Below are 27355 nucleotides of genomic sequence, written 5' to 3'. Positions count from 1 at the left end.
CTTCATACCACACTCCTCCTTTGTGGTATATGACCCCATCCAGGAAAGTTCATTGAAACCTGCCCATTTGGTCACAGGAGCCATCATATCACCAGTAGGAACAGAGGTGGACGTAAAGGAAACCCAGGTTTCCTCAGAGCCAGGGTTACATCTCCATCCCACAGAAGAAATGCCAGACACCACCCAAAGCTTAACCAGTCTCTTGTCATCTAAAAAATTCAAGGAGCTTCCTCTGTAGTGGTGCCAAGCTATGCCTGTGCTGCCCAACATGACTTGGCCCATGTGACAAGTCATGGGGCCTTTCTGGCCAAGACCAGCGTTTGTAGCTGGAGCAAGCACTATTCTGCTCTGCAAGGTAGAAAGGACACAACACAGACCCAGGGCATGGTACCAACCCATTATACCACATCCCCAAGTGCTGGATGACATGATGAATGAGCACCAAAGGATGAGGGCATCTGCAAAGCCAAGGAGTACAAAGACTTCAATTCCCCACTCTTCTGCCAGTACTTGTGTCCCTTGGGTGTCTGCCCTGACATAAGGCTGGGTACTTCCACTGCTGGATGCCCTTGCTGTACAGGTGCTCCAGGAAGGGTAAGCCAGCACCTGGTGCATAAGAGTCAGATTGACATTCAGGAGGGTAAGGAATGTTTCAGCCTGCCTGGGCATTACCCCCCTATCCATAGCCACAACATGGTGGAGACAGCTGCACTTTGTGAGTGATGGGAAAAAGCTTGGATTGGTCCCATGGGGCAAGGACAAAAAGCATCCACAGCACCGTCAAGAGGGAACATGGCAGGGGCTTAATTCAGCTCAGAAATGGTTGCAGAATTTGAACCTGGCTCCATCATTTGCTCCACACAGGAGCTCTTTGGGGAGCAGTACAAGGCCTAGCATGAGACACAGCAGATTCACAGTACCTACCTGGGCTCCAGGAGAGGCACAGAGCTCTTCCTAGGGACCAAACAATGCACTTGTCTGCATGCAATCAAGAGCAGTGAGCACTGCATTAGTCTATACAAGTCATGGGGACCCAACAGGGGGCTCCAGACTGAAAGGTGGGCTTTCGCCCCCTTCTCCATGTCCAAATAGTCCCACTGCAAAATCACTACAACTTCCCTGCAGGGGCTGAAGGACTGCTCATACCAAAGTCTCTACCTCTCCCATAGTAAAAGATGGCTTCTCTAAAATGAGAGATCCCTGGAGGACCAGGAAGCTGACCCTACCACCAGGGCAGCTCCAACATCATTCACCAGCAAATGGCACAGGAAAAATGTAGCGGGAAGATGGAAGGAGATTTTCCAGCTGTTTGCAGGCTCCCTAGCACAGATCTGCCAAAGCCAATTATTTGATTCAAGTCCTGGCCTCCAGGCATCTCCAGGCAAGATGCAGGAAGGCCATGTCATGTTTGGCAGTGAGTTAAATTCTGGCACGGAGTAAATAGTAATTGATGGAAGTCACTCATCGTGATGTCCTGTGACCAGTGGGGTCCCCCAGGGCTCTGTCCTTGGACCCATACTGTTCAACATCTTCATTAATGATGTGGACACTGGAGTCAGAAGCGGACTGGCCAAGTTCGCCGATGACACCAAACTTTGGGGCAAAGCATCCACACCAGAAGACAGGCGGGTGATCCAGGGTGACTTGGACAGGCTCAGCAAGTGGGCGGATGAGAATCTGATGGTGTTCAACGCCGATAAATGCAAGGTTCTCCACCTTGGGAAAAAAAACCCGCAGCATCCTTATAGGCTCGGCAGTGCTATGTTGGTTAGCACTATGGAAGAAAGAGACTTGGGGGTCATCATTGACCACAAGATGAACATGAGCCTGCAATGCGATGCTGCGGCTAAGTAAAGCGACCAAAACGCTGGCTTGCATCCATAGATGCTTCTCAAGCAAATCCCAGGACATCATTCTCCCCCTGTACTCGGCCTTAGTGAGGCCGCAGCTGGAGTACTGCGTCCAGTTTTGGGCTCCACAATTCAAAGAGGATGTGAAGAAGCTTGAGAGAGTCCAGAGAAGAGCCACACGCATGATCAGAGGTCAGGGAAGCAGACCCTACAATGACAGGCTGAGAGCCCTGGGGCTCTTTAGCCTGGAAAAGCGCAGGCTCAGGGGTGATCTGATGGCCACCTACAAGTTTATCAGGGGTTACCACCAGTATCTAGGGGAACGTTTGTTCACCAGAGCGCCCCAAGGGATGACGAGGACGAATGGTCACAAACTACTACAAGATCGTTTCAGGCTGGACATAAGGAAGAATTTCTTTACTGTCCGAGCCCCCAAGGTCTGGAACAGCCTGCCACCGGAGGTTGTTCAAGCGCCTTCATTGAACACCTTCAAGATGAAACTGGATGCTTATCTTGCTGGGATCCTATGACCCCAGCTGACGTCCTGCCCTTTGGGCGGGGGGCTGGACTCGATGATCTTCTGAGGTCCCTTCCAGCCCTAATGTCTATGAAATCTATGAAAATAAGTGGAGCAGCTCTGATTGGATTCCTGGCACCACCCTGATCCCCACATGCCTACCATTCAGCTATAGCCCTTGACCCTAGACCTTGCAGCACTTGAACTAAAGGGGCCTTGATGAGAGGCCTGATGCTGCTATACTTATAGCTGTGGGTTAACTCAGCACAGATTCCTGGCCAGGCCTGACTTGTTCCCTCTCTTCTTGTTGTGGGGTGGGATCATTACCTGCGCAGTTTGGGGACAGAGAGAGAGAGAGCATGTGCACACTCAGCCAGCTTCCTACAGCCAAGCACTTGGCCACAACTGATAGGAGGGCCAGTAGCCAGAAGTTTCAGGTGCCAGATAAAAGACATGAAGCACGGCTATTTCAGAGGTGCTGAGCTCTCCCAGGTCCAGATTCTGCACATCAGGTTTTAGGCAGCAGAGGGCAGCAGCTCACAGACATTCCAGCCCTTCCCCAGCTCTGGCTTGCTGGTATCTCTGTAGGCTGGGATGAGGGAGGGAGCAATGCTGGACATCAGCACAAGACACTGTTCTGGACTCTCCAGCAGACCTCACACCTGGCTACTAGGATCCAGCCCTCAGTGATGAGGTTAGTCCTTCATTGTCATTTTCATCTCTGTGGGCACATCTACACATTGTCCTATAGTGACAATAGTGACACACTACATTGCTGTATGACATGTTACGGCAACATAGTGATCATGTAAGTCTACATGCAATCCGCAGCTATGCTGCCATAGCAGCGTATTCCCCCAGTACAGCACACCGCTATGACGACATAGCGCTGAAATCTAACCGTGCACACAGCTCAGTAAAACGCCCGTACTGCACCTATGTAGTACTTTCATAAGGAAGTACTAAAGCACAGCACCAAAGCAATGTTGTCATACAGCCACGTGTAAACACGCTGTTTGGTTTTTTGCTCTAGACGCTCCCTAGAGTTGCAAGACATTAACCCTAGTGTAGTAAGGGGAAAGCAGAAGCTCAACTATTTCCCTAACACTACGCAGGAGTCAACAGCAAAGCAGGGAACAGAACTCACACTGCATTATATGCGCAAGGATTTGAAATCTCATAAGCAGGGATCCAGGGTTTCCGTTTGCCACAGAAAAACACAGTAAAACCTGGTTTTCTCATTTTAAGGAGAAAAACCCAGATTTTCTCCTTTAAAGGAGAAAAATGCAGGAAACAGTGGGTTTCCCCTTGCAGGCTGGCAGAGTTCCAGCCAGCAAGGCGCTGGATGGAGTGGGAAGAAGGCGGTCAGACGGCAGGAGGGGGAATGCCATGTGCATTTGCACACATACACTACACATGGCTCCCAGAAAGCCTGGAGAGCAGCTCCCTGCAGGTAAGTCTGGCAGGGGCAGGGGGGATTGAGGCCCCCATAGTGAGGGAGGGAACTGGGCAGGGCTGGGGCTGCTGCTTAGCCAAGGTGGTGCATGGTGCTTGGGGCCATAATGCATGGCCATAGGGCCCAGGCAGGGAACAGAATGGAGCCATGGGTGGCTTGTCCAGGGGGCAGGAGGGGAAAGACATAGGGGAGCACATGCCCCCCAGATCTGTGCATAGGGCGGGGACAGGCTGCCCACTGCGGGCTTGGGGCTCCCTGCCCTGCTGCCCTCTTGCAGGGCCTCTGCAACCCAGTATGGCAGGATAGAGTGAAGTGGGGAAGCGATGCTGCTGCTGCAAGCTCCACATTGCCATGGCAAGGCATCAGCATTCTGCTGATGGCTGTTTCCCAGATCTTACAGCTGCACCTCCAGAAATGTAATATCTTTCATCCAATGCACCAAATGCCCTGATGGAAAATATGTAGGAGAGACCAAACAACAATTGCACACCAGAATGAATGCACACCAGAAATCTATCAAAGACAGGAATACCCAGTTACCTGTGGGGGCACATTTCTCACATGAAAACCACTCTCTCTCCAATCTCTCATTCCTGATCCTCAAAGGAAACTTACAAAACAGTTCCAAGAGACAAGCCTACGAACTCCACTTCATCAACCTCCTGGATACTAAAAATCATGGACTAAATATAGACATTGGATTTATGACACATTATAACCTGCCTGACATCTGACTCCCCAGGTACTTCTCCACTATTCATCCCCCTTCTCTCCCTCCCACCCTGTCTCTCACCCATTGACTCCTCAATCTACATCTTCACTGACTGTTTATCTTGTATGCATACCAGCCCAGCCTCTGGCTTCTTTATTTCTCATTCCATCCAGGAAGGGCACACACCAACTGCTGAAACTTCCTTAGCCTGATGAAGGGTTTTTCATAGTTTCATAGTTTGTAGGGTCGGAAGGGACCTGAGCAGATCATCAAGTCCGACTCCCTGCCATGGCAGAAAAGAGTACTGGGGTCAAACGACCCTGGCAAGGTGTTCATCCAGCCTCCTCTTAAAGACCCCCAGGGTAGAAGCCAGCACCACTTCTCTTGGAAGGTGTTTCCAGATCCTAGCCACCTTGACAGTGAAGTAGTGCTTCCTGATGTCTAGTCTGAATCTAGCCTCTGCCAGCTTGTGACCGATATTTCCTGTCACTTCTGATGGTGCTCGGGGGGGAAAGGGACTCCCCCCAATGCCTGCTGGTCCCCTCTGACTAGTTTGTAACAAGCCACTAGATCCTACCTCAGCCTTCTCTTGTGAAGGTTGAACAGGTTCAGGTCCTGTAGCCTCTCCTCACATGGCCTGCCCTGCTGCCCCCTGATCATGCGAGTGGCCCTCCTCTGGACCCTCTCAATGCTGTCCACATCCCTCCTGAAGTGCAGTGCCCAGAACTGGAAGCAGTACTCCAACTGCGGCCTGACCAGTGTCACAGAGGGGGAGGATCACCTCCTTGGACCTGCTTGAGATGCATCTGTGTATGCATGACAAGGTACGGTTGGCCTTCCTGACCACGTCCCCACACTGTCGGCCCATGGCCATTTTGGCATCAATAATGACTCCAAAATCCTTTTCTGCCTCTGCACTGACAAGAAGGGAGTTCCCCAGCCTGTAGGTATGCTGCTGGTTCTTCCTCCCCAGGTGCAGTACCTTGCACTTGTCAGTGTTGAAACCCATCCTGTTCTCATCTGCCCACCCCTGTAACCTGTCTAGATCTAGTTGCAAACTGTCCCTCTCCTCCAGCATGCCCACTTCTCCCCACATCTTAGTGTCGTCTGCAAATTTGAACAGGATGCTTTTTACCTCCTCGTCCAAGTCACTGATGAAGATGTTGAACAGTGCAGGCCCGAGGACTGATCCCTGTGAAACACCACTGCCCACATTCCTCCAGGTCGAAAATGACCCATCCACCACCACTCTCTGGGTGCGGCCCTCCAGCCAACTAGTGACCCATCTGACTGTGTAGATGTCGACGCCACAGTCCCCTAGTTTTTTAATGAGACTGGGGTGAGAGACAGTGTCGAAGGCCTTCCTAAAGTCCAGAAAGACTAAGTCCACTGCTACCCCTGCATCTAAGGATTTTATGACCTAGTCATAGGGGCCACTAGGTTGGTCTGACAGGACCTGCCTCTAATGAACCCACATTGGTTGCCCCTAAGCATAACCTCCCCTGCTGGCCCCTCACAGACATGCGCCAGGATAATTCTCTCAAAAAGCTTACCCAGGATCGAGGTAAGACTAAGTGGCCTATAGTTTCCTGGGTCCTCCTTCCTCCCTTTTTTGAAAATGGGGACCACACTGGCCCTTTTCCAGTCATCTGGCACCTCTCCAGAGCACCATGAGTGCTCGTAAAGCCATGCCAGGGGTCCTGCAATGACCTCTGCTAATTCCCTCAGCACTCTGGGGTAGAGATCGTCAGGACCAGCTGATTTAAATACATCCAGTCCCTCCAGAAGTTCCCCGACTAGGTACTCACTGACCCTAGGCCTGGGTGCGCCTCCCCATGGGACCTACGGTGGTCCCAGTGGGAGGGGGGCGGTGACCCGGTCCCTGCTCAGAAAAATGGAGGCAAAGAAATTGTTAAATAGGTTAGCTTTGTCGTCTGGTGCGACAACCAGATTTCCTAGCGTGTCTTGCAGAGGCCCCACGTTACCCGGTACTTGCTTTTTACCCCCTATGTATTTAAAAAAGGACTTCATGTTGTCCTTGATCCAGATAGCTACTTCCAGTTCCATCTCTGCCTTGGCCTTCCTGACCACCCCCCTACAGCCCTGAGCAACCAAGGTAAAGTCCTCCCTGGTGATGGCCCCTCCCTTCCATTGGGTGTACGCCTCCTTTTTAGCTAGGAGACATTCCCATATGCTTTTGGTGAGCCATGGGGGCTTTTGTGCTCTCTTGCCCCCTTTGATCCATGTTGGGATTACCTCCCTTTGGGCTTGGAGGATCGTCTCCTTAAGGAATGACCACTTTTCTTGGACACCCAAATCCCCTCCCCTCTGGGACCTCAGTACTTCCCCAACTATTCTTCTTACCTCATTGAAATCTGCCCTCCTAAAGTGCAGGGCTGCTGTCTTGCTGCAGGCTTTTGCCACCTTGCGCTGGATGCTGAATTCCAGCAGGTGACGATCGCTGTCGCCCAGGTGGCCAAGCACCTGCAGACCCCTCACCAGGTCATCGCCCATGGCCAGGACCAGCTTCAACAAGGCATCTCCCCTCATGGGGAACCCGATTAGGTTTTGAACCCAAAAGCTTGCTTAAAAATCGTTCTCTAACTATTTAAATTGGTCTAAAAAAAGATATCAGGTTCACCCAAAGAACCTTGTCTGCCTATGTCCTTAGACCAACATGGCTACAACCTACATCCCTGATTTTGTTTTCTGCACAAGAGCAAAGATCATGCATTACAAATATTAGCCACATGGTGGCACCACAACAAAACTGCCAGGAAATACTGCTACACAGAAGAGAGGCTTGTTTCAGATGCGCTTCCCAGAGCCAAACTGGCTTTGTGAGTTTTGTATTTGCCTATTAGCACCATCCCACCTCAGATTCACAAATCCTTTTAAGTAGACCACATCTGTTTTGTGTTCATGAACTGCCTATCACTGTGGTCAACACCCAGTTCAGGTTATGGGCCAGAACGATTCAGGTCAGAAGCAGACAAACAGGCATAAGCATCTGGCTGCCACTCTTTCTTCTCTCCACAGTGGCACTGGGAGAGTGACCACCGCCAAAGTCCCAAGTCCGTGGGCTGTAGGTTGCTGACCTCTGGCAACCCCCTTGCCCAGTAGTGTAACTTGGGGGGACAGGAATGGGGAAAGAATGGCAGGTCCTCAAGGAGTCTTTGCCATCCAGTGGCACATCTGTCAGTACTGCTCTGGCAAATCTAGACCTGATTGTGGATTCTGAGCTCCTAAAATCTGAGCCAGTGCTAATTGAAGGAGGGTATCAGAAGTAGTTTGAGATTTTTCTCAACTGAAATCCCAACAAGGGGAACAGTATGATGAATGTAACAGCCAAACTGCCACATGTTATCATTGTAGTTCATGTTCACACTGAACCTGTTAATACAGCAATCTCTTCAGGCAGAGTTTATTAAAACATCCAATTACAGAAAATGTGAGAACACAATATTCAGCACAGTCAAACACAAGCTCCTCCGGCCAGCAGTGAACAGGACAGTTGGGTGTCACTTCTGGAAGTGCTTGTCTAATCAGTTCAGACATCAACAACATGAACCAGTTCGCCTAAGGCCTTGCAGGAATCACACACCTACTGCGCTCTCCTGGCCATCAGCATTTCTCGGATGTTATCCTCAGCTTCCTTCACGCTCCGTTCTAGGTATGACTTCTTCTGCTGGAAGGTACAAAACCAAGAAGAGAATCAATATCTGTGTCACCATGGACAGTGGGAGTGCAGCAGAATGTCTTTGGTTCTGGGCAGATCTCAGGCAAATTATAATTATGGCAAATACAAGTCCCAGTTTATGAAGCCATAGGCTTCTGAATACAGGCATCTCTGGAAAAAGAAGTTTATTCTATGTCTTTTTAGATGCATGATATTTACATGTCTTTGCATTTCATTTTTTAAAACGTGTTATATTTATAATAGTAATTTGTGCATCAGTAACATTGTGTTAAAAGATTGACAAATTAGCTACAATAAAGAATAAAAAGTGAAATAAACCACATACTTAAACTCAACAGCATGAGCAAGAAACAGGAACAGGACTAGGGAAAATTGGGACTAGTGTAAACTGACAACTAAAGAATCAACTGGCACAAAGCACAGGCATAACAAATCCACCCATTCTCCAGGAATAATGGAATGTCCATCAAATCTTCTACTGACTGGCTCAAGTTTTCAAGCCTGATCCCCCCCACCTCATTTCCCCCCCACACCCTTTCTTTGAGGTGTGTGCCTGACAATTCCTTTGCATTATCAGAACATACATTTGTTTCTTTCATCATCACTAATTAGGTTAAGCTGGGCAAGGAAATGAATAGAATCTGGGTATCCCGAAACAGAAATTCAGCATGCAACATTTTTCCTTTCTGCTTTTGGCAGTCCCAGATGATTGGAAAAATATGCACTCAGGTTCTCTTTGACTATTTTCTCTTGGTTTCCAAACAACAGGTAAAACCCTCCCAGATCTCTGGAAGGTTCCCAAACTACAGAACAAATCTGCTTGAGTGGAGTCTCATCAGCATCACTTTGTGCCTGCATACGTACAGCCAGATTTTGCCAAAGAGCTTCCGTACACTCAATTAAAATAGAATCATAGAAAATTAAGGTTGGAAGGGACCTCAGGAGGTCATCTAGTCCAATCCCTACTCAAAACAGGACCAGCCCCAACTATATCCTCCCAGCCAAGGCTTTTTCTTTGTCTTGGGACAGAGATTCCACAACCTCCCTGGGTTTTTTTCCGTTCCAGTGCTTTACTACCCTCCTAGTGAGAAAGTTATTCCTAATATACAACCTAAAACTTCCCTTGCTGCACCCTAAGACCACTGCTCATTGTTCTGTCATCTGCCACCACTAAGAACAGTGTAGCTCCATCCTCTTTGGAGCCACCCTTCAGGTAGTTGAAAGCTGTTACTAAACCCCCCCTCAGTCCTCTCTTCTCCAGACTAAACAAGCTCAGCTCCCCCTGCCTCTCTTCATAAACCATGTTCCCCAGCCCTCCAACCACCTTTGTTGCCCTCCATCAGATGCCCTCTAATCTGTCCACATTCCTTCTGTAATGGGGAGCCCAAAACTGGACAGAGCACTCCAGATGTCACCTCCTAAACAATGCTAAATACAGGGAAATAATCACTTCCCCTGATCTACTGGAAATGCTCCTAATGCCACCCAGTATGCTGTTAGCCTTCTTGGCAACAAGGGCATACTGTTGGCTCCTATTCAACTTATTGTCTACAGTAACCCCCATATTCTTTTCTGCAGAGCTGCTGTTTAGTCAGCCATCAGTCAGTCAGTCCCCAACCTGTACCAGTGCACAGGACTGTTGCATTCCTAAGTGCAAGGACTTTGCACTTGCCCTTATCGAACTTCATGAGATTTCTTTTGATCCAATCCTCTGATTTATCTAGATATCTCTGAATCCTAGCCCTACCCTCCCAACATTATCTACTACTCCACCCAGCTTGATGTCATCTGCAGACTTGCTGAGGCTGCACTCCATCCCATCTTCCAGATCAGGGGTTGTCAACCAGGGGTACATGTACCCCAGGGGGTACTTGAGAAGGCCCTAGGGCATGGGCAGACAAGGATGGAGCACCACCATGCATCATCTTGTGCTGTTGTAGATGCTGCCCGCCCAGCTGGACGTGGAGGCAGCTTACACACGGCAGCTGCCCCCACTCTGCAATCAGCTGCTCAGGGTACTGTGATGCAAAAAGGTTGAAAACCCCTCTTCCAGATCACTGATGAAGATATTGAACAAAACCAGCCCCAAGACCAGTCTGTGGGGCACTCCACTTGATATTGGATGCCAGGTTGGTTGGTCAGGCATGCTGACTGTTCCTAATCCCTTTTTCTCTTCCAAATGCTTAGAAAATGGATTCCTTGATTTTTACAGGAACTGAGGTGAGACTGACCCATCTATAGTTCCCCAGATCGTCCTTCTTCCCTTTCTTAAAGAAGGGCACTATATTTGTCCTTTTCTGACCATTTGGGACCTCTCCCAATCACCACAAATTTTCAAAAAGATAACAGCCAGCAGTTCTGCAATTACACTGGCAAACTCCCTCAACACCTTTGGGCACATCATATCCAGCCCCATTGACTTGCACATGTCCAGCTTTTCTAAATGGTACCTAGCTCACTCTTTTGCAACTGTCAGGTGCTCAACTCCACCCCAAACTGTGCTGCCAGATGTAGAGCTGACCTTGCCTGGGAAGACTGAGGTTAAAAATGTACTACCAAGAAGCAGATCCCTTCCAAGCACATATTTCTAGTCATAGCTGGGGTTTTATTTAACTCTAGAGCAGGATGACAACATGGCAGACAACTTGGTGTATCCATTAGGACTAGGCTGAACAATTTATAAGCTCCCTGCCCTCTCACACAAGACTACTCCAGCAATGACATCAAGAATTGAGGGCCTTCCTTAAGCTCAAAAATGCTTTTCACCAAAATGTTTAACGAAGGATTGTTTTACAGCTGCTTGAGTAGGGACAGGAATTTAAATTCCACCTAAGTCCCATTCAGGCACCTAGATTCCCAACCTGGATCTGGTCCAAGACCTCTATTTAAAATTCATCCTCAAGAGATGCAAAATGATGCGAGAAACAGTGGAGTTTTCCAGCTTCCACCACTGTCACTAAACAATTCTCATTTAAACTGACACAACTGAACATTAATGACATTGAGCGGTCTTCATAACTGGACAGGATTCCAAGCTTTCATTGTTAGAAAAGCAAGCTAAAGGGTGTTAAACCTGGTTTCTGATGAATAAGAGGGCTCTGAATGCTAATCCTGTCTGACATAACTAAAGCATTCATGCAAAAGGGCCTGTTGGTATGGCACTATAGGTCATATAAATCTATATTCCATGCTCAGGGCTCCCTCTGTGTTGGCAGAGTGAGGTCTCAGACTGATATACAGATGAGAATGGGAGGTAGCATAAAGTGCCCTTAGTACCAAAGAGGGTACTGTTTATAAACAGTTCCTAGTTTCCAGAGTCAGAGAGCACCTTTTATTGTACCCACTGTGCGGGCCGGGAGTGGTCCGAGGCCCTCGGGGCTTTGTTTTTTTTCGCGCGGCTGGCTGTGGCCAGCAGCCCGGACACGCCGGGTCAGGGAAGGCAGGCAGCATGCTAGAATTAGGCACGGATGCTTAGTGGTTGATTTAAGATTATTTTACTTACACCAAAGATGGTCGCGGTGCAGGCAGGAAAACTTGCTTGAGTTGCAGTTACAAAACAAAACAAAACAAAGCTCGAACCTGCAGGGCACGAGAGTACGTCGCAGGGGGTTTTCGGCGACGGGAAGATGCAGAACACGAGAGTACGTCGCAATGGGTTTTCAGCGACGGGAAGATAAACCTGCAGGACTCGAACCCGGACAGAGCTCTGGATACACTCACACGAAGTTTGCTAGGCTCCGTGGAACTTGCGCGCAGGGAAGGGTACGTCGAGGGATCAGGCGGCGATGGGGAGAGGCGAGAGGCTGATCAGACCCCTATAGCCTTCTCTAAGGCACGCGCGCTGGGTCCGATAGGCTCCACAGTGCACCTAGAGTTCTCCTCAAGATGTTTACGGAGTCCCCCCTTGCAGGGTTCTCCTCCGGAGATCTCCAACTTGGGCGGAAACCGCTCAAGCCTCTCATACGGCTAGCAAGCCAATTGCTAGCCGCCACGTGGGAATAATTAGAACTGGCCAATAGTGGGACACAAATTTGTATACGAATGGCGGGAACTCCTTGCACCGTGCATTTCTCTTTTGCAACCTAGAAACGCACCCTGCAAAGAAAGCTACGAGTGGCGGGAAATAATTTAGCAGTGCCGAAGCGCGCACAAACAAAAATCACACCCTTGGGTTGTGACACCCACATCCCATTACCTGACTTTTGAAGATCAAGGCAAAATAGCTTAGAGCAGGGGTGTAGCCCCTCCTTCTCCCACTAGATCCCAACTCACCTCTGGCAACAAGATGATCATCAGTGGCGTTAACTGCCGCAGGTGCCCGAGTTGCCATGTAAGCCCAGGACCCACAGCTGCTGCTCACCCTACTGCTACAAACCATGTCGCTACTTGGGCTTACTACTTTGGAATTTGCTCTGCCCCCAGATTCCTTACTCCCTCCAGGAGCCCCACAGAACAGGGAACATGGCTGCATGGGCTTGATCTTGACACTTCTGGCCTAGAGAATCTGCTGCTTATTCCTGGTCTGCCAAGGGGCTTCTGCTTCCCTTTCCATCCAAAATGCCCCACAATAGACCAGTTTTCCAAAGGCAGCTGCTCTCCCAAATAAGGCAGTGCAGCACATTCAGTGTGCCATGGGAAATCTCCATGTAGGCAATTCCAGTGATGAAGCTCAAATGCAAACTTAGGACCTGGCAGAAAGGGAGAATCAAACTCAACAAGCTCCACAACTCAGACAGTGGACATCTATGCCTCAGGTAGAGAGAATGGAATTGAGGGAGGGAACTAGGGGAGAGGCCCAAGCATGTTCTGAAACAGAGCTCTACAGAGTGCTTCCCAGTATCCAGTCAATTCCCTCCAGCACATTAATGGTTTGAGAGCTAGATACAAATTTCACCACCAGAGGGAGAACTGGAACTGGAACACTGGGGGCACAATTTACCACATACAAACTTCACAAACCAGCCAGCAGCACTTAAGGATCAGGGCAATACCTGGCTCATTACATTCTGACTAACAGGCTGGAATTCTAATGAGTGTGACAGATACTGCAACAGTATCCGCTTATAAAGTGTAACTTGGGAAAACCAAGGTGCTCTTTTCTCTCAGAGCTGCAGGCTGGTTTCTGATTAGGTAACCACAGCAGCAACAGCAGGAACTTTTTATATAAGAACCTGTTCTCACTCCCCACTTACCAGAATCTATACAGAAACTCCTATCTAGTATGTGACTCCACAGCTCACTCTTTCCTGGACAGCAAAGCACTGGGCAGGATGGTTTGAAATGAAATCTGCCTGGTCAGACCAGTTTAAAGAAAAACAACAAAAAACCCACCATGATCTGATCCAAACAGTTTTAAGATATTGTAGATAGATGTCCGTGTCTCTCTTTCTAGCTGGACGTCTACTTCTTGTGGCATAGTCTCCTACATCCTTGCCCCTGACAGTGAAGTTTGACTGAATTGCCGAAATGTTACGGTAAAAATTCTCTGGCCTGCTACGTCTTGATGTTTTCTTTTAGGTTGGAGGAGGTGTAAGTTTGAATATCTCCTACACTGACATTCGGCTCGGTCTAGCGATGTACCTTGGGGCTCCACCTCCCCATACACCCCATCCTAGTGTCAGCCTGATGTTAACATCATAATTAGATAAGTGGGACCAACTGTGTAGCCACAGCATCTTTGTGAATGACCTTATTACATAGTTCTGATCCTGAAGCCTCGCTTAACAAAAATAAGTCCCCAAAGCAACAGGCTATCCTCTATACCAAGTCTTGTCCCCAGACAAAAATATTCTTCCTTGCACCATTTGGGTGCTTATTCTCCAATCTCTCTATAATCAGTAATAGGTGTGAGGGAAGAATGAGAGGTTTAGCTCTTTCTCACTTCTCTTTTCACTCATGGTTAGATGTTTTTTTCTTCTTTCTTCATACAGTACAGCCGATGCTCCAAGATGACCTGCCGATTCAGATCTCCAAGCTGCCGTTCTCTCTCTCCTCTGAGCCTCTATTCATGGGAATCGGCTCCGGTTCCCACCATTTACTCCTGCTGGGACAATCCAGCCTGGTGTCCAGTTCTTTTGCTCCCTGGCTTCTATTTCCGGTCTGGCCACTCACCTCCATAGTGCATGTTTTTACGTTAACATTCCAGCAGTGACCAGCCAGAACACGCTGTGGAGCTGGACCACACTAACAAATCGTGCTGGGAGTGGAGCTGGGACTTTCTGCCAGTGCTGGACGTCCTGCCTCTGTGGTCCTTCTAGGACTTCTGGTTTGCTGATCTCCATGGCAGCCTGCCTCTCGCTGCCACAGATGTGCTTGTGGACAATTCAGCTAACACAAATGTGACAGAGCCTTATTGGTAGTAATACGTACTCCATTAACTGTTAGCTTGACTAGAAACACCATCCACAACAGCCATTGTTACATGCCCTCTGAGCACTCACCAATATTGTGAAGACATAATTCAGCTGCTGCCTGAAATATGCTTTTCACTGCCCTGGTTAACACAGGCCTCGCTCGCTCTTCTGGATGATATTTGAGTTTCCAAATCTGGATGCTCAGGCTTTCAAATTTACATTCCAGTTCTTTGCTTATCTGAGTATCTCCGACCACCAGGAGGTATTCATATGATGTCTTTGTTTTTTATTTCTTTTCAAGGAAACTAGTTATACAAAAAATGTGCATGCGTGTGTGCGTGCATGCAATACCACAGCTTCACCCTCCATTCTCCATACATGGATAGCAAGTTACAGTCAATTCATGGGTTTTTTTTGTTTCTTTTTTTAAATAAAAGAGAGAAAATCTTTGCCCCTGGTCTAGGAGTTGGTTGGCAAGATCAGTGCACGAATGTTTTGTATAAATGGAGAAAAGTGCTACAATTTGCCCTTGGGTGGCAGAACAAAGAGCTTTGATTATGCTAGATTAGGGGTGTCAAACTCACCCCTGGCCAGATCTGGACCACAAGGCTCCTCACGTGCTAGATCGAGATATGACAGCAGCAGGATGAGCAGTATTTCAGTGAGCCCCATAGCCCTGAATTCTGCTGCAAGCTCTGTCCTTGTTTGCCCCACTCTTAAATTCCCAGCCCCTCTGGGAGCCCATGGGTTGGAGGAAATGGTTCTGTGGGTCAAATGTTTGGCACCCCTTGTCTAGATCCATGGAAACTGCACTGGTAATATTACAATATACTCAGTAAATTTCTATCAGAAAATCCCACCCCTCCCCCTCACACCCCTTTCCCTTTCCCCACTGTAATGCCATGATAAATGTTTCTGCTAAGCAGGAGTATTGGATCAGTGGAATAAAAACTAAGGAGTTGGTCTGGGTTTCACCTTTGCAGATATGGAGTAGGTTAAAAGAGAGCTTTTTATGAATGGCATAGTAAACAGTGATGTCAAGCACAGGCACTCATCTCTTCTGGCTCCCTATCTGAATTTAGGTTTGGTTTGGTTTGGTTTTTAATTGAACTTTACGTAGGCCCTCTGCCCACAGATTCAGAATGGCAGGTCTCATTAAATTTTCACGTGCACTTGGATGCCTTCAAGGCTACCTTCTACATCTGCTCCTCAAATCTGCAGTAGTTAAGAGACTGCTTTGGCAAACTGTCAAGGGCTGCAAGGGTAGCCCCACCCCTTGACAGGTGCCCTGCCTCCTGGTCACCATCTTGGGACTAGATGTCCGACTCCCTAACCCCTGACCTTTGCCACCAGAAGTCCGTCCCCCTGCCCCTGAAAGGACTCCTTTAGGAAACAGGGTTTGCCATCTCAGAATGGGAGAAAAAAAACAAGCCAATTATATACTGAAAATCAAACACCCATAATAATATATATAATGGTTTGTGCATTTGTGCTGTATATGTAAAAGTGATTGCATAATAGCTCAAAATGCAATCTTACTCTTGTATATTGTGTGGGGTATGCAGGTATGTCAAGTAATATGGATGTGGATGGTTTTGGGGGGGGTTGTGGGGGTGTGTGTGTGTGTGTGTGTGTGTACACACAGTATTTGTGGGGTGTGATTGTGGGGGGGGAGGGTGTGGCTGTAGGGTTTGTGGGAAGGGATTGAGAGTATGTGGGGTGTGCATGGGAACCTCCCTGTGCATGCCCCCCTGAGCCAGTCAGCACCTGCCCCCACCCAGGAACAGCCCAGAGCCCAAGCACCCTATGGCACCTCTCCACCACCACCAGCGTGCAGCCCCAGCATGCCCCATGCCCACTCTGCACTGCCCAGCCACAGCGTGTGCTGCTGCACTTGGGCATGCAGCAGTAGTGGTGGGGACTAGCGTGTACAGCCTCAACCCTACTTGCCCCACACTGGCTCTGGGCTTGCCCATCGGGCCTGAGCAACAGCAGTAGAGGCAACAGCAGCTGGGCAGAAACTGCTGCTCGGCATGGGAGAAAGTAGCCTTTTTCCCTTGCCGCCACCAGGCAATTTTTGGCGAGGCTGCCGGGTGGCAGTGAAGAAGCTGCAGGGCAGCCCGGCAAGCACAGGCTCCAGGCAACTGCACCAAAAACTGCCCAGCGGCGGCAAGGGCCGCTTTCTCCCATGCCAAGCTTCTGCCCAGCTGCTGCTGCCACTGCTGGTGCTGCTCAGCCCCGATGGGTGATGCCGGAACTGGCGCTGGGGCCCAAGCTGAGCAGCAGCGGAGCGGGACAACCTGCTGCTCAGTGTGGGGGTAAAATGGTCCCTCTTCCTCCTGCTGCTGGTGCTTCCTGGTGCAGCCGCTCAGAGCCCACATGGGGCTGCCCTGCCCTGCAACCACTGCCCTGCGGGGCAGCTCAGAGGCAGCAGTGATGCAGCAGAGATGCAGGGTAGTACAGCACAGGCTCCAAACAGCTTCACCAGGAAGCATAGGCAGTGTGGGGGGCTGCTTTCCCCACCACAACGAGCAGCAGTTTGTTGCACGCTGCCGCTGCTAAGCCCAGACAGGCAAGTGCAGAGTGCACAAGGTTGGGGCTGCGTGTGCTGGTCCCCATGTGTACCACAGGGCTGGGGTGGTAGGGGACTGGGAGTGAGTGGGTGTGCAGGTGTGCAGCAACAGCTGGACAGGAGCGCGGGGTCCGTGCTGGTGCCCTAGGGCCAGTGCCAGGAGGGCCCAGAGTGGGGCGGCAGAAATGCAGGGTCCTGGCCAGCAGGGGCCCTATGGAGCCAAGCCAGCTCCCCTCTCCCCCTGCTGGTGCAGCCCAGCCTGGCTCCATAGACCCCTGCCAGCCCACACCTTGTGCTCTTGCTGCCCTGCTCTGAGTCCCGCCAACACTGGCCCCGGGGCACCGGCGCGAGCCCCATGCTCCTGTTTACTTCCACTCCCCCTGCTGCCCCTTTTCCTGCCTTCCTGCCAGTCTGCTGGCTGCTCCTGCACCACATGGCTCCCAGCTCCATGACCACGATGGCAGGACTCAGCAGGAGCCAGCCCAGCCCCAAGGACTGGGGCCATCACCCACAGTCCGCCTCTAGGTCCTATTGCCCCTGTCTCCTGTCATCTTTGACAGGCAGGGGCAAGGCCGTATATTGCCCACCCCTGTCCTAGACTCTCTTATTCCTAAACCTTATATGCTGTGTCCCCTTAGTTTCCTTTCTATCATTCCTGAATCCTTATTTGGTAACCTTTGCCTTTTTCTAATGCATGGAAAGCAGAACCACACATGGTAACCTGTATAGGATATCACAAGCCTTTGTAGAGTAAAAGTGTTACTTCTCACATGGCCAGAGATGCATGCAAAAATAGCGCTAGCTTTTTATGCAATCTTGTCATACCAACAGCTCATGTTAATTTCCCTGGCTTCATGATCTTGCATCTCCTTTATCCTTTAATGCCAAGTACCAGCCTGGCAGCACTTCAGAATGAGGTTCTCTGTCCAAAGAGCAAGTACATTGCTAGCACTGCAAACTTCACTTTCATGCCACCACATATCACCAGTGGGATTCCCTTCTAAGGGGAAAGCTACTCTGCCATGGATGGACAGCATACACTGGAAGCAGACAGTCCACAGACCCCTGTTGGATGCCAACGATAATGACTTCAGATACTGTCTTCAGATAATAGCTTCTGGACACTGCTGACCAGGGCCAGATAAACCAGTGATTATAGTGGATGAAAAAGAATTGGTCTGGTTTCCTCTGCACTTTTGCTTCCCAGGAGGATATAGCAACTCTAAGCATATGTTCTCAGTTACTGATACTAGTCTTCCTCCATGTTTTGAGCTTACCCAAGTCAGTCTGTTACTCCCATGTTAATTCCTATTATAGGCTATCTGAGAGGCTGTTCTAGTGCCCCAGTTAGTGCCTTATCCTTACAATAAAAGCATATTATAAATACCTACTGCTGCTCACATCTTTCATCTAACCTCAAAGATATGATCCTGTGATTAGCTACACACCCTTCTTCACAGTGTATGTTGCTACCTTGTTTTCTGATCTAAGCACCACTGTTGGGTCTCATCAGCAACTAAGGTACTCCTAGATTTAAGGCAAAGGCTGGTACAGATGATACTCTCTCAAAAAGGAAAAAAAAGTGGTAACAGAAAGCAGAAATTAGAATCACTCTCTTGCATTCCAGGAAAAAGCTTCCTGTGTGGAATCTTCCTACCTACAGATTTTGTCGCATCACCTCTAGAATAAGCTGCTAAACTGGTACCTTTCTGACAGAGGTATGCAGCATGAGACAAAAACTACACATTCCTAATATCTTAAAAAGCCAGTGTACAAGAGTTCCACAGCAAGGGGGAAAAAATCCTATGAATCAGACCCCTTACCAACCAGTTTTACAAGGTTAAAGAAATATTTTCCACAGCTCCATGGCTAAAACATTGTATGGACATGCAGAGAAAGCAGGATGGCTGCTGGTTGGATCTGGCCTGGACATGTCTATAAAGAATCTCAGGTTCCATTCCTGGGAGAGATTGGGTACTTATACATCTGCTAGGCTTGGCCTAAAGTCACTCTGTGATGTTATCATAGGGACTATATTCTCTTTTCACAGAATGCCACTATATTATACTTCTGCTCTCAGCCACAAACCAGGATGTGAAAGGGAAAATTCTTCAGGACTAGCTTATGCCTAAGATTTAAAGACAATTTTTCTATTAAATAATCGTTTAGAATATAGTTTTCATCACTTTTGCTCTTCTCTTCCTGCTTGGAAAATGACAACCAAACAGCTAGTTTCAACCTCTGGCTCACATTTCAGGCTGCAGTTCAATGCTTAAGCCAATTAAATCCAAACAATGGAAATTGACAGATCTGCCACGGAAACTTTCCTCCTAGTTTTATGCTTTGTAAAACCTTGCTCCTACAATCCCTAAATGATGAGTTAGAAACAAGTCAGCAGCTTCTTTTCCAAAGCACCTTTTCCCCAAGTGTTGCATCACATTCTGGAGTGTCAGCGTGCCGGATGTTGTTATTTTATTCTCGCAATCAGAAGCCTTTCGTTGAGGAAAGCTCTAAAAAGTCTTCAGACATGACATAATGCTTCAAATAGAACCCCTGATACAACTCGTCTTGTGACACTGTCTCAAACTTTTTGGCCAAGAGTTTCTATCTCTCTAAAGTTAACACTTGTCATATTTAGCATTCCTCAGGGGCTGTGCGCAAACACTCTTTGGGAAAGCGATAATTAGATTCTGAGATATAGCTGGGCATATGAATCTGTCTGGAGAAGGATTTTCCCCAAGTGGGAAGAAAGTGATTCTGCTCTACAACCAAGAGTCAGACAGGAGTGGTGTGAGGTTACCCTTACTCTACAGGGCTGCTGCCGCCACTGGGATTCTTGAAATCATCCACATAGCCTAGGCCAGAGCAAAAGGATACTTTGCTGTCCCCACAAAGATAAGGGGCAAAGTCAATTATTTTTGTCTACCCCTGATCTTTGAAAATGACAGCCTTTCAGACCTGTCACTCTGCTGGTTACTTGGCCCAAGTCAATTGTAACTAATTCACAGACTAGTCCACGTAAAAGGTAGTCTGGGCATTTGCTGCTGCATGAATGTCTTGGAAAATATTTGAAATGCAAAGATCTAGAACTATTGGTTCAGAAATGATACCTTTTATGCTTGGAAAATATTTAACATGTAGGCTTCAAAAGGACTCCTCTTACAGCAGCTGTATGTACATATTAAAAGAAAAGAGCCACAGCCATTGGCCAATAAGAAATAAGCATTTTTCCTAATTGAACTTTTGCTTGCCTCACAGATAAAAAAGGAAAGGAGTGGCCACATACTCACATTTTTCTTAACTCCAGGCAAGGTAGAGGTATGCATGCCAACAGGAAGCCACAACACCTTTGCATACCTGAGAGCTAAGGTGTGGTTTAACAATGCTGACTCAAGGCTTGGTGGAGTCTGGCACAGGTAAGGGCATGCACCACTTTAGGCAATCTAAGCAGTCATTTCCTGTTCCCACCACTAAAATAGGGGGGAGGAGTGAAATAAGGGTTTTCCCCTGCAGAGAACTGTACTGAGTAAGGGACAATGAAGAGTGGTTGCATGGACCACAGTGACTAAGAGGTGAGTAATGACACTAGTTCTGTGACTAAGGGTTACTCATCTGAGTAAGAATTTGTAGGGACCCTTCCATGATTCTGATTACTCCTTTGGATAATTCCTGCTTTTTAACATTATAATCCAAGATTCTGGAAAATGATTTAACCTACCAGCTTTGTGTAAAAATGTTTTCAGTTTGTTCACCAGAACAGGCTCTTGTGCTACAGGTAAAAGCCGAAACATTCATACCTGGGCAATGCAAATACAGATTTAGGAGCCTGGATTTCATACTTCACTAGAAATGGCCATAACTGCTTCTAGTCCCTATCACTTTCTAGTTCTCTTGCAGCAGATATAGAGATAGGATGCAAACATTGCAGGAAATGTTTGTTCTTGTAAATCCTTTTAACTGGTATTAAAAGAAAAAAAAAAAAAAGATAAACCAAATGGTATACATTTAAAAAAAACACCAAATTCTGTGACAAAGTATATTCCCAATAATTACTAACATGGTGATTTTCATGAAAGCAATTAACAAAACACTCATGTTAATCATTTTCCTCAATTCACATCTGCTAAATGTTTATACACCTAAAAAAAATAAAGACAGGAAAACCGTCAAAGGAACTAATACAAAACAAAACAATAAGAGTGGCATAGTTGGAATTTCAGACGTTGACTGCACGGAACCTTAGTCCCCCAGATAATCTGCATGTTTATTTTGTACCACTTACAATTCAAGCAGAGACTGGTTTAGTGAGCTAACACTGTGGGAAAAGAATAATCAAGCAGCTATCCGCACAACTTTCAGGGTTTACAAAAAGATCACTGCTACGAAGCAGGATGTCAGATTAAAGACCTAATCCTGCAATGACATACAGAAGTGCTTTTCCAAATCCTGGCAAACACTGATATCACAGTAATGTGAAAGAGTTATTTCATACATTAAAAAGTCTCTACAACTCAGAACCATCCAGACAAATACATGAGCCTATTAGAAAGCTGAAAAAAATCTCTTCTAAATGGCAGAGCTCTCCTACTACTCTTCTACTGAGGTTAAGTTTTACTACCATAGGACCTGTTGCTTGCGCACCACTTAATACAACCCCTGCTTTGCTAAGAATTTTAAAAAGTGCAAACACACACTTTACAAGGGCATTTCATTTGAGATCAGTACTGATCCCTAATGCCACCAGCACACAGAAGTGGACTTGCTAGCTAGCTAGCACTCAAATTCCTAAGGTGCAGCTGCTCTCCTTTTGAATTGCAAGGCTGCAATTATGTAGTAAGAGTCACTCCTTTCCTGCTCCTGGTGTTACTATAGACAGAGACAAAATCAGGAGGCTACAAACAGAATTAGTGCACTAACTCTTCCCCATCTTGTAGTGTTCACTGATGTAGTAAAACCACATTTGTAAAGCAGCAAGCAAGTGACATCAAGTCTCTCTATACAAGCATAATTTCCCTCCCCCGCCCATAATACTAGTGCTCATTTTATGTACTCCATATTCTCCATCTTCTTAGAAATAGTACTTTTAAGGGACATTTTTTGCATGGAGTAGTTTCCCTTTTAAATGGGAAACTGGGATGTGGATGGCACACCCAAAATCAAAATATCCTGATCTAGACAGAAAAATAAACTTCAACAATTTTCCTCTTCAAAACAAGCCACAGGAAAACCTGAGAGGTGGAGGCTTTGCAGATGGCTCCTGGGACCACACCACATCAGTATGGATACATAAACGCAGGTTCTAATTACTACTGGGGAAGCTTTTTTAGAACATCTTGACTCACAAAGCAAAGCAAAGAAATGGAAGTACAGGGGTCCTGCTCTACGTATGCACGGAACATGGAGTAGGGCAATGAAAGAAAAAGGGAGCTAGATGGATGCAATGCTGTCTACTTGCTTGGAGCATAAGTTTAGGTTTTTTTCTCCAGCTGCTGCCAGCAGCAACAAGTGTCCCTGGGATAAAATACTACGTGGAAGGCTGATGTTGTATAGCAACAATCAGACAAAATCAGAACATTCTGCAATCTTTTTACCACTGCCCAACAGTACCCCAGATGTAATTTGGGTCACCTTACTATGTGAGGATGCTAGCCAATCTGCTTTGGTGTACACAGCTCAGAACAAATCCTAAAAGGGTTTTTTAGGCATCCCTAAAAGCTGGATTAACTGTCTAGAGTGTGTAAACTACCAGTGCAGTCAACATGGAATAAGTCTGCAAGAGGACATCCTCCTGCCCGATTACGGGAGCCTCATGCTCTCACAGTAACTGGCCTATCAGATGCAAGGCAGATGCTTTTGAAACCTATACTTGAGGCCATTTAAGATGAGGTATCACAGCTCTGACTGCCAAACACAGGACTCTTAAGAGTGTGCCAAGTCCCTGAACAGCAAACTTTACAGCAAACACACCAAGTGCCATGAGCACTATCAAAGCTCTCTTCAAGAGCCAAACCCTCCAGCCCCGATGAAGTCATGGGGTGCCTCAGGAGGTGAGAATTGTAACACATCCTAAAATGTGAGGAAGGAAGGGGTCAGAATTCTGCCCCAGAGCTTCCATGCCAACACTGTCAAAAGAGATGAACAAGTCACCCAACAAATACTTGCAATTAAAACTAATTTTACATCCAGCAAAGGCATTACCTTGTACCGGACAGAGAAACTTTACACACATTTATTTCCTACCAGCAACAGCATCAGCAGTTCAGCTACAGGGGTTATAATGCTAGAAAGACATGGCACTTGAACTGCCAGAAACCACACTGCACCAGGGCCCTTAAACATTAACAAACTGGTGTTAGCAATGGTACCAAGCATCTGCAAACTAGTGCAGACAAGTCTAAAACCAAGACAATGGTCAGGCATGCCAGCAATGGGTATCTTCAAAGCATACTCGGAGCAGTTCTTAAAAACAATGTGTTGCTTGTATGCTAGTAGAGTTTGTGTTTTTTTAATACATAAAAAGGAGAAAACAGATATAAAATGAAATCTATGCTGAACTAAAAACACAAAAAGGACAACTCCTGAGGTTTATCCTCACAGAAAACTATACAAGGACAGTCATTATACTTGTTGTTTAAGAGACCCACCACACAGTCTGGGCACAACAATGTGGTATGGAGTTTCTCAGCTTGTAAAATCAGCGGAATAAGTCTGGCAATGACCAAACATTGTTCCTCCAAATGGCTGCCTAGCAGTCTGCAATAAAATCAGGGTTCTCCACAGTCCTCAAGAGAACAGTTTTCACACCATTATGCTACCCTCACAATTAGCCTCTACCAGGTCTCAGCAGAGATACCAAAGGATTGACTGAGTCAAAAGACTTAAACATGCTCCCCTCACTGACTACTGGCATGGACATACAAAGTACTTAAAAAGATTCAAATGTGGTTTAAACTGTAGGCAGACTGACATACAAGCCTGTTAGACTAGTTTAAATCTACTCAGAATGGTTTAAAAGTGTACTTGGAAAAATCAAGCACTATTTTGAACCAGGTCATAGAACACCAAGTCTTCTGTGACAAGACTGGTTGGTCCTCCAGGCATCCTACACTGCTCCTGAGCCCTGCCACGCACTACTGCAACTGGCTGGTCTCGTACACATCCAGAACTCTTACTGCACCCCTTTTTTTTATTGGCATTTTTTAATCAATAAACTCCCTTGTACTGCTTGTTCATTGAAAGCTATCTTTCTAATAATATCAACTCTATGAACAAAGTAGAATACTTTTTACAAAACAGGAAGCTGAGGCCTGAAGAAGATCACAGACAATGTTCATGACCAGTCAGGAACAGAACCCAATAGCCCTGACATCTAAGCTCATTTTTAATCACTGCAAGGTAGTGGGAGCCACTGACCTTTTCCTTTGATTCCACTACAAAGTAGCCTTGCAAATTGCTACTCCCACTCTTACTAAAGGAATGCAACAGTATTTGAAAGACCAAATAAGATGTAAGTTTCCCCTGTAACACCCCACACACTTGGGGCTGTGTATGGTAAAGTGTGTGCTTCTACTTGTTACATACTGTGGGGGGTTTTGGGACTGAAAGAGGACCACCCCCTCTCTCCCTCCTTGCATCCAGACCATTGTCTTAAGAACCTGTAAAACCAGTTTAGTGACTAATTCGGGCCAGATCCAGGAGCAGTGACCACCTTTGAATTGATTGGTCTGCATTAGCAGTGTTCAAATGATGCTGTTTCTTGATTGGGACCCTATGAGGATGTCAGACAAGTTATTTCAGGCCACCTGGTCTGAGCCCTCACTTTCTTCTGCAGCTGCTGAGAGCCACACAGCTGAATTGGGAGCCAGAAAATCTGTTCCCCATAGGGGTGGGGTGGGGGTCTCCCCTCCCCCGCCTTCACTAGAGAGAGGCAGACAAAAGCTATGGGATGGCAAAGCCTCAGTTACAGGGAGAGAAAGTCTGTCTCAGAGTTTGAGACATCTATTTCCTTCCTCTTTCCCCTTTTTTCACTTGAGTGGGATAATACTGTGGGGGTGTTAAATCCTGGAGAAGACTGACCAGAAATGGGTCCTGGCAGTTACTGGCCCCTCTGCTTTGTAACTGTATTGTTTCAGCATTGCAGTATAGCTGAGACTGGATGTCCACCTTGCAGCCAAAAGCGTGGGCTTTTTTTGCTGTTTCACGGCTATTGCATTTCAGCTTAGTTGTGTGGCTGAATCTCAGCCATATGTTTGGCTGGCATATTTGGGCCAGGGTGAAACCTGGCACGGTTTGAGCCAGGGTGAAGCCTGGCAGTACTTGCTGTCTATCCAGGCCTCAGTGGAGTATAGGCCTGGCCAGCTTTCTGCTGCCCAGCTCAGGCCCAGTTAAATAGGCCTGGGACTCCCTTTGTCCCTTTTGTAGTTATGCCCCAACCAAGTGGTGTGGTTGGGCACTAGATGTAGTTCAGGCCCATGCCAAGATAAGCCTAACCTTTCCTTTGAGTTCTTTTGCAGTTTTCTGCCCAGCAGAGCTGGGATTGGGACTAGGAATTTTGGGGTGTGGTATGCTGACAAAAGCTGCAGTTAACCCCTCAAAGTCACCACGCAAAAATGTTGGTCGGTGCTCTACCACGTCTCCAGGAGCAATGGTGCCCCCCTTGCAACACAGAAGGACCCACACTCTCAAGCAGCTTCCCACAGCGCAGTGACCCCAAGAAGCACCTCAGGACTGTCCAGTGTGGGCCCCCCTCTCGAGCCCATTGCTGAAGGTCAGGCTTAGGGGTGTAGGCCCCCAGAACTACCCATTGGGGAGCCCCAAGTCCCAGATTGCCTGGATATAGGTGAATCCTTCCCCAAGAGGGTGCCACCTACAGACTTTGCTTGGTAATTAATAGCATTTCAAAATTATATTTAGTGGTTTCTTTTGCTTCGTTTTTATTCTTTGTAAATTTGGGTTTTGTGTTTATACTGCTTGCAAGGGGGGGTGGGGTTGTTTATACGGGACGCCCCAGCATATATATTGTTCCTAGATTTCTGGGTGGGGGCTTGAGCCACTGGTATAAATTATGAGGTACCCTGAAATATGAACCCAGCCTTTTTTGCTGCTTACTGGTGCCTGACAGAAGAGTTACACTCCAATATCATGGGAAAGGATGAACGGATAGAACTTGTGAGTGGATTGAGACAGGTTTCTCCACGTTGATTCAAAGTCGTCAAGTACATTTTTTAATTAGAATACAACTGCCTCCATCTCCCTGTGGTTTCAGAGAATCGTAAGTTTGTATTTCATTTTTTCTCCTGTAAATAGACACCGAGACTTCAGCTCTACAGCAGCATGTGTTTTCAGCCTCCCATACATGCTGCAGAGTATTAATGTTTGGGAAATGTGAGATGCACAGCAACATTTTTGTCAGCATTTTAAAAACAAAAATCCCATTCAACAAGAATAGAAGCAGGTTCCTTTTGCCCTTTCCATGAAGGAACTAAATTCAACATGTTGCATATAGAGGAGAAAGCTGCCCCAGAGCAGCCTCCCCCGTTTGTTATTTTTAGCTCTTTAGACTGACAACGCCTGACAACGAAACATGCCGAGAATAGCAGGAGAGAAGGAGATTATCAGATACTACCAGAGGGAGAAAAAAAAACAGCAATAATCACTTCCTCCACCCTCGAGGAAGAATAATTTTCCATGTCTTTATAACATCACAGAGTTTGCTCTTTTTAAAATGCCACATTTAAAAACAGAATCCATCTAGCCCTACAATGGAAACGGATAACATTTCCTGAAAAAAAGCATTGTTCCACCCCTCACATATTATGTTTCCTTAAAAATAAGAGAAGAAAAACATTACTTGTTTTTTCTCCTAATACTGCACAAACATTGCTGAGCTAAAAAGGGCCTACGATCACCTTTCCAGAATGCTTTCAAAATACATTTCACACACACACCTAGCACAGTCAAACATAACAAGAAACTGATATCCTCAGGACTGGAAAAACCCAATTGCTAATGGTAAATGGGAAGCTTCCTTTGTAATGGTGTAAGCTTAGGCCTTCAATATCTGCACAATTTAAGTAGCTTTTTAAATACCTTATGGGCCCAAACTTGCAAGTATAAAACACAAGAGACATGACACTTACTGCCAGGGGATTATGCACAGGTATGAAGTTAAGCGTGCTAAGTGGTTGCAGGACTG

The 27355-nt window shown here is 47.1% G+C and overlaps 1 protein-coding gene across 1 annotated transcript in view; it reads right to left on the bottom strand.

The window, feature by feature from the left end:
- Window positions 1–7943: 7943 nt before the first annotated feature.
- The window catches only part of PFDN1 (prefoldin subunit 1), a 60628-nt gene continuing 41216 nt past the window's right edge, over window positions 7944–27355 (bottom strand). The window contains exon 4 of the mRNA XM_006261780.3: window positions 7944–8223. Coding sequence (XP_006261842.1) covers window positions 8140–8223 — 84 coding nt within the window. The 3' untranslated portion in view covers window positions 7944–8139. The remainder of the gene's footprint in view (window positions 8224–27355) is intronic.

This window comes from Alligator mississippiensis, chromosome 9, assembly GCF_030867095.1.
Source record: "Alligator mississippiensis isolate rAllMis1 chromosome 9, rAllMis1, whole genome shotgun sequence".
NCBI classification, from domain to species: Eukaryota; Metazoa; Chordata; order Crocodylia; family Alligatoridae; genus Alligator; species Alligator mississippiensis.
Note: the sequence above shows the minus strand (reverse complement) of the source record. Positions and strands in the feature narration are given on the sequence as shown.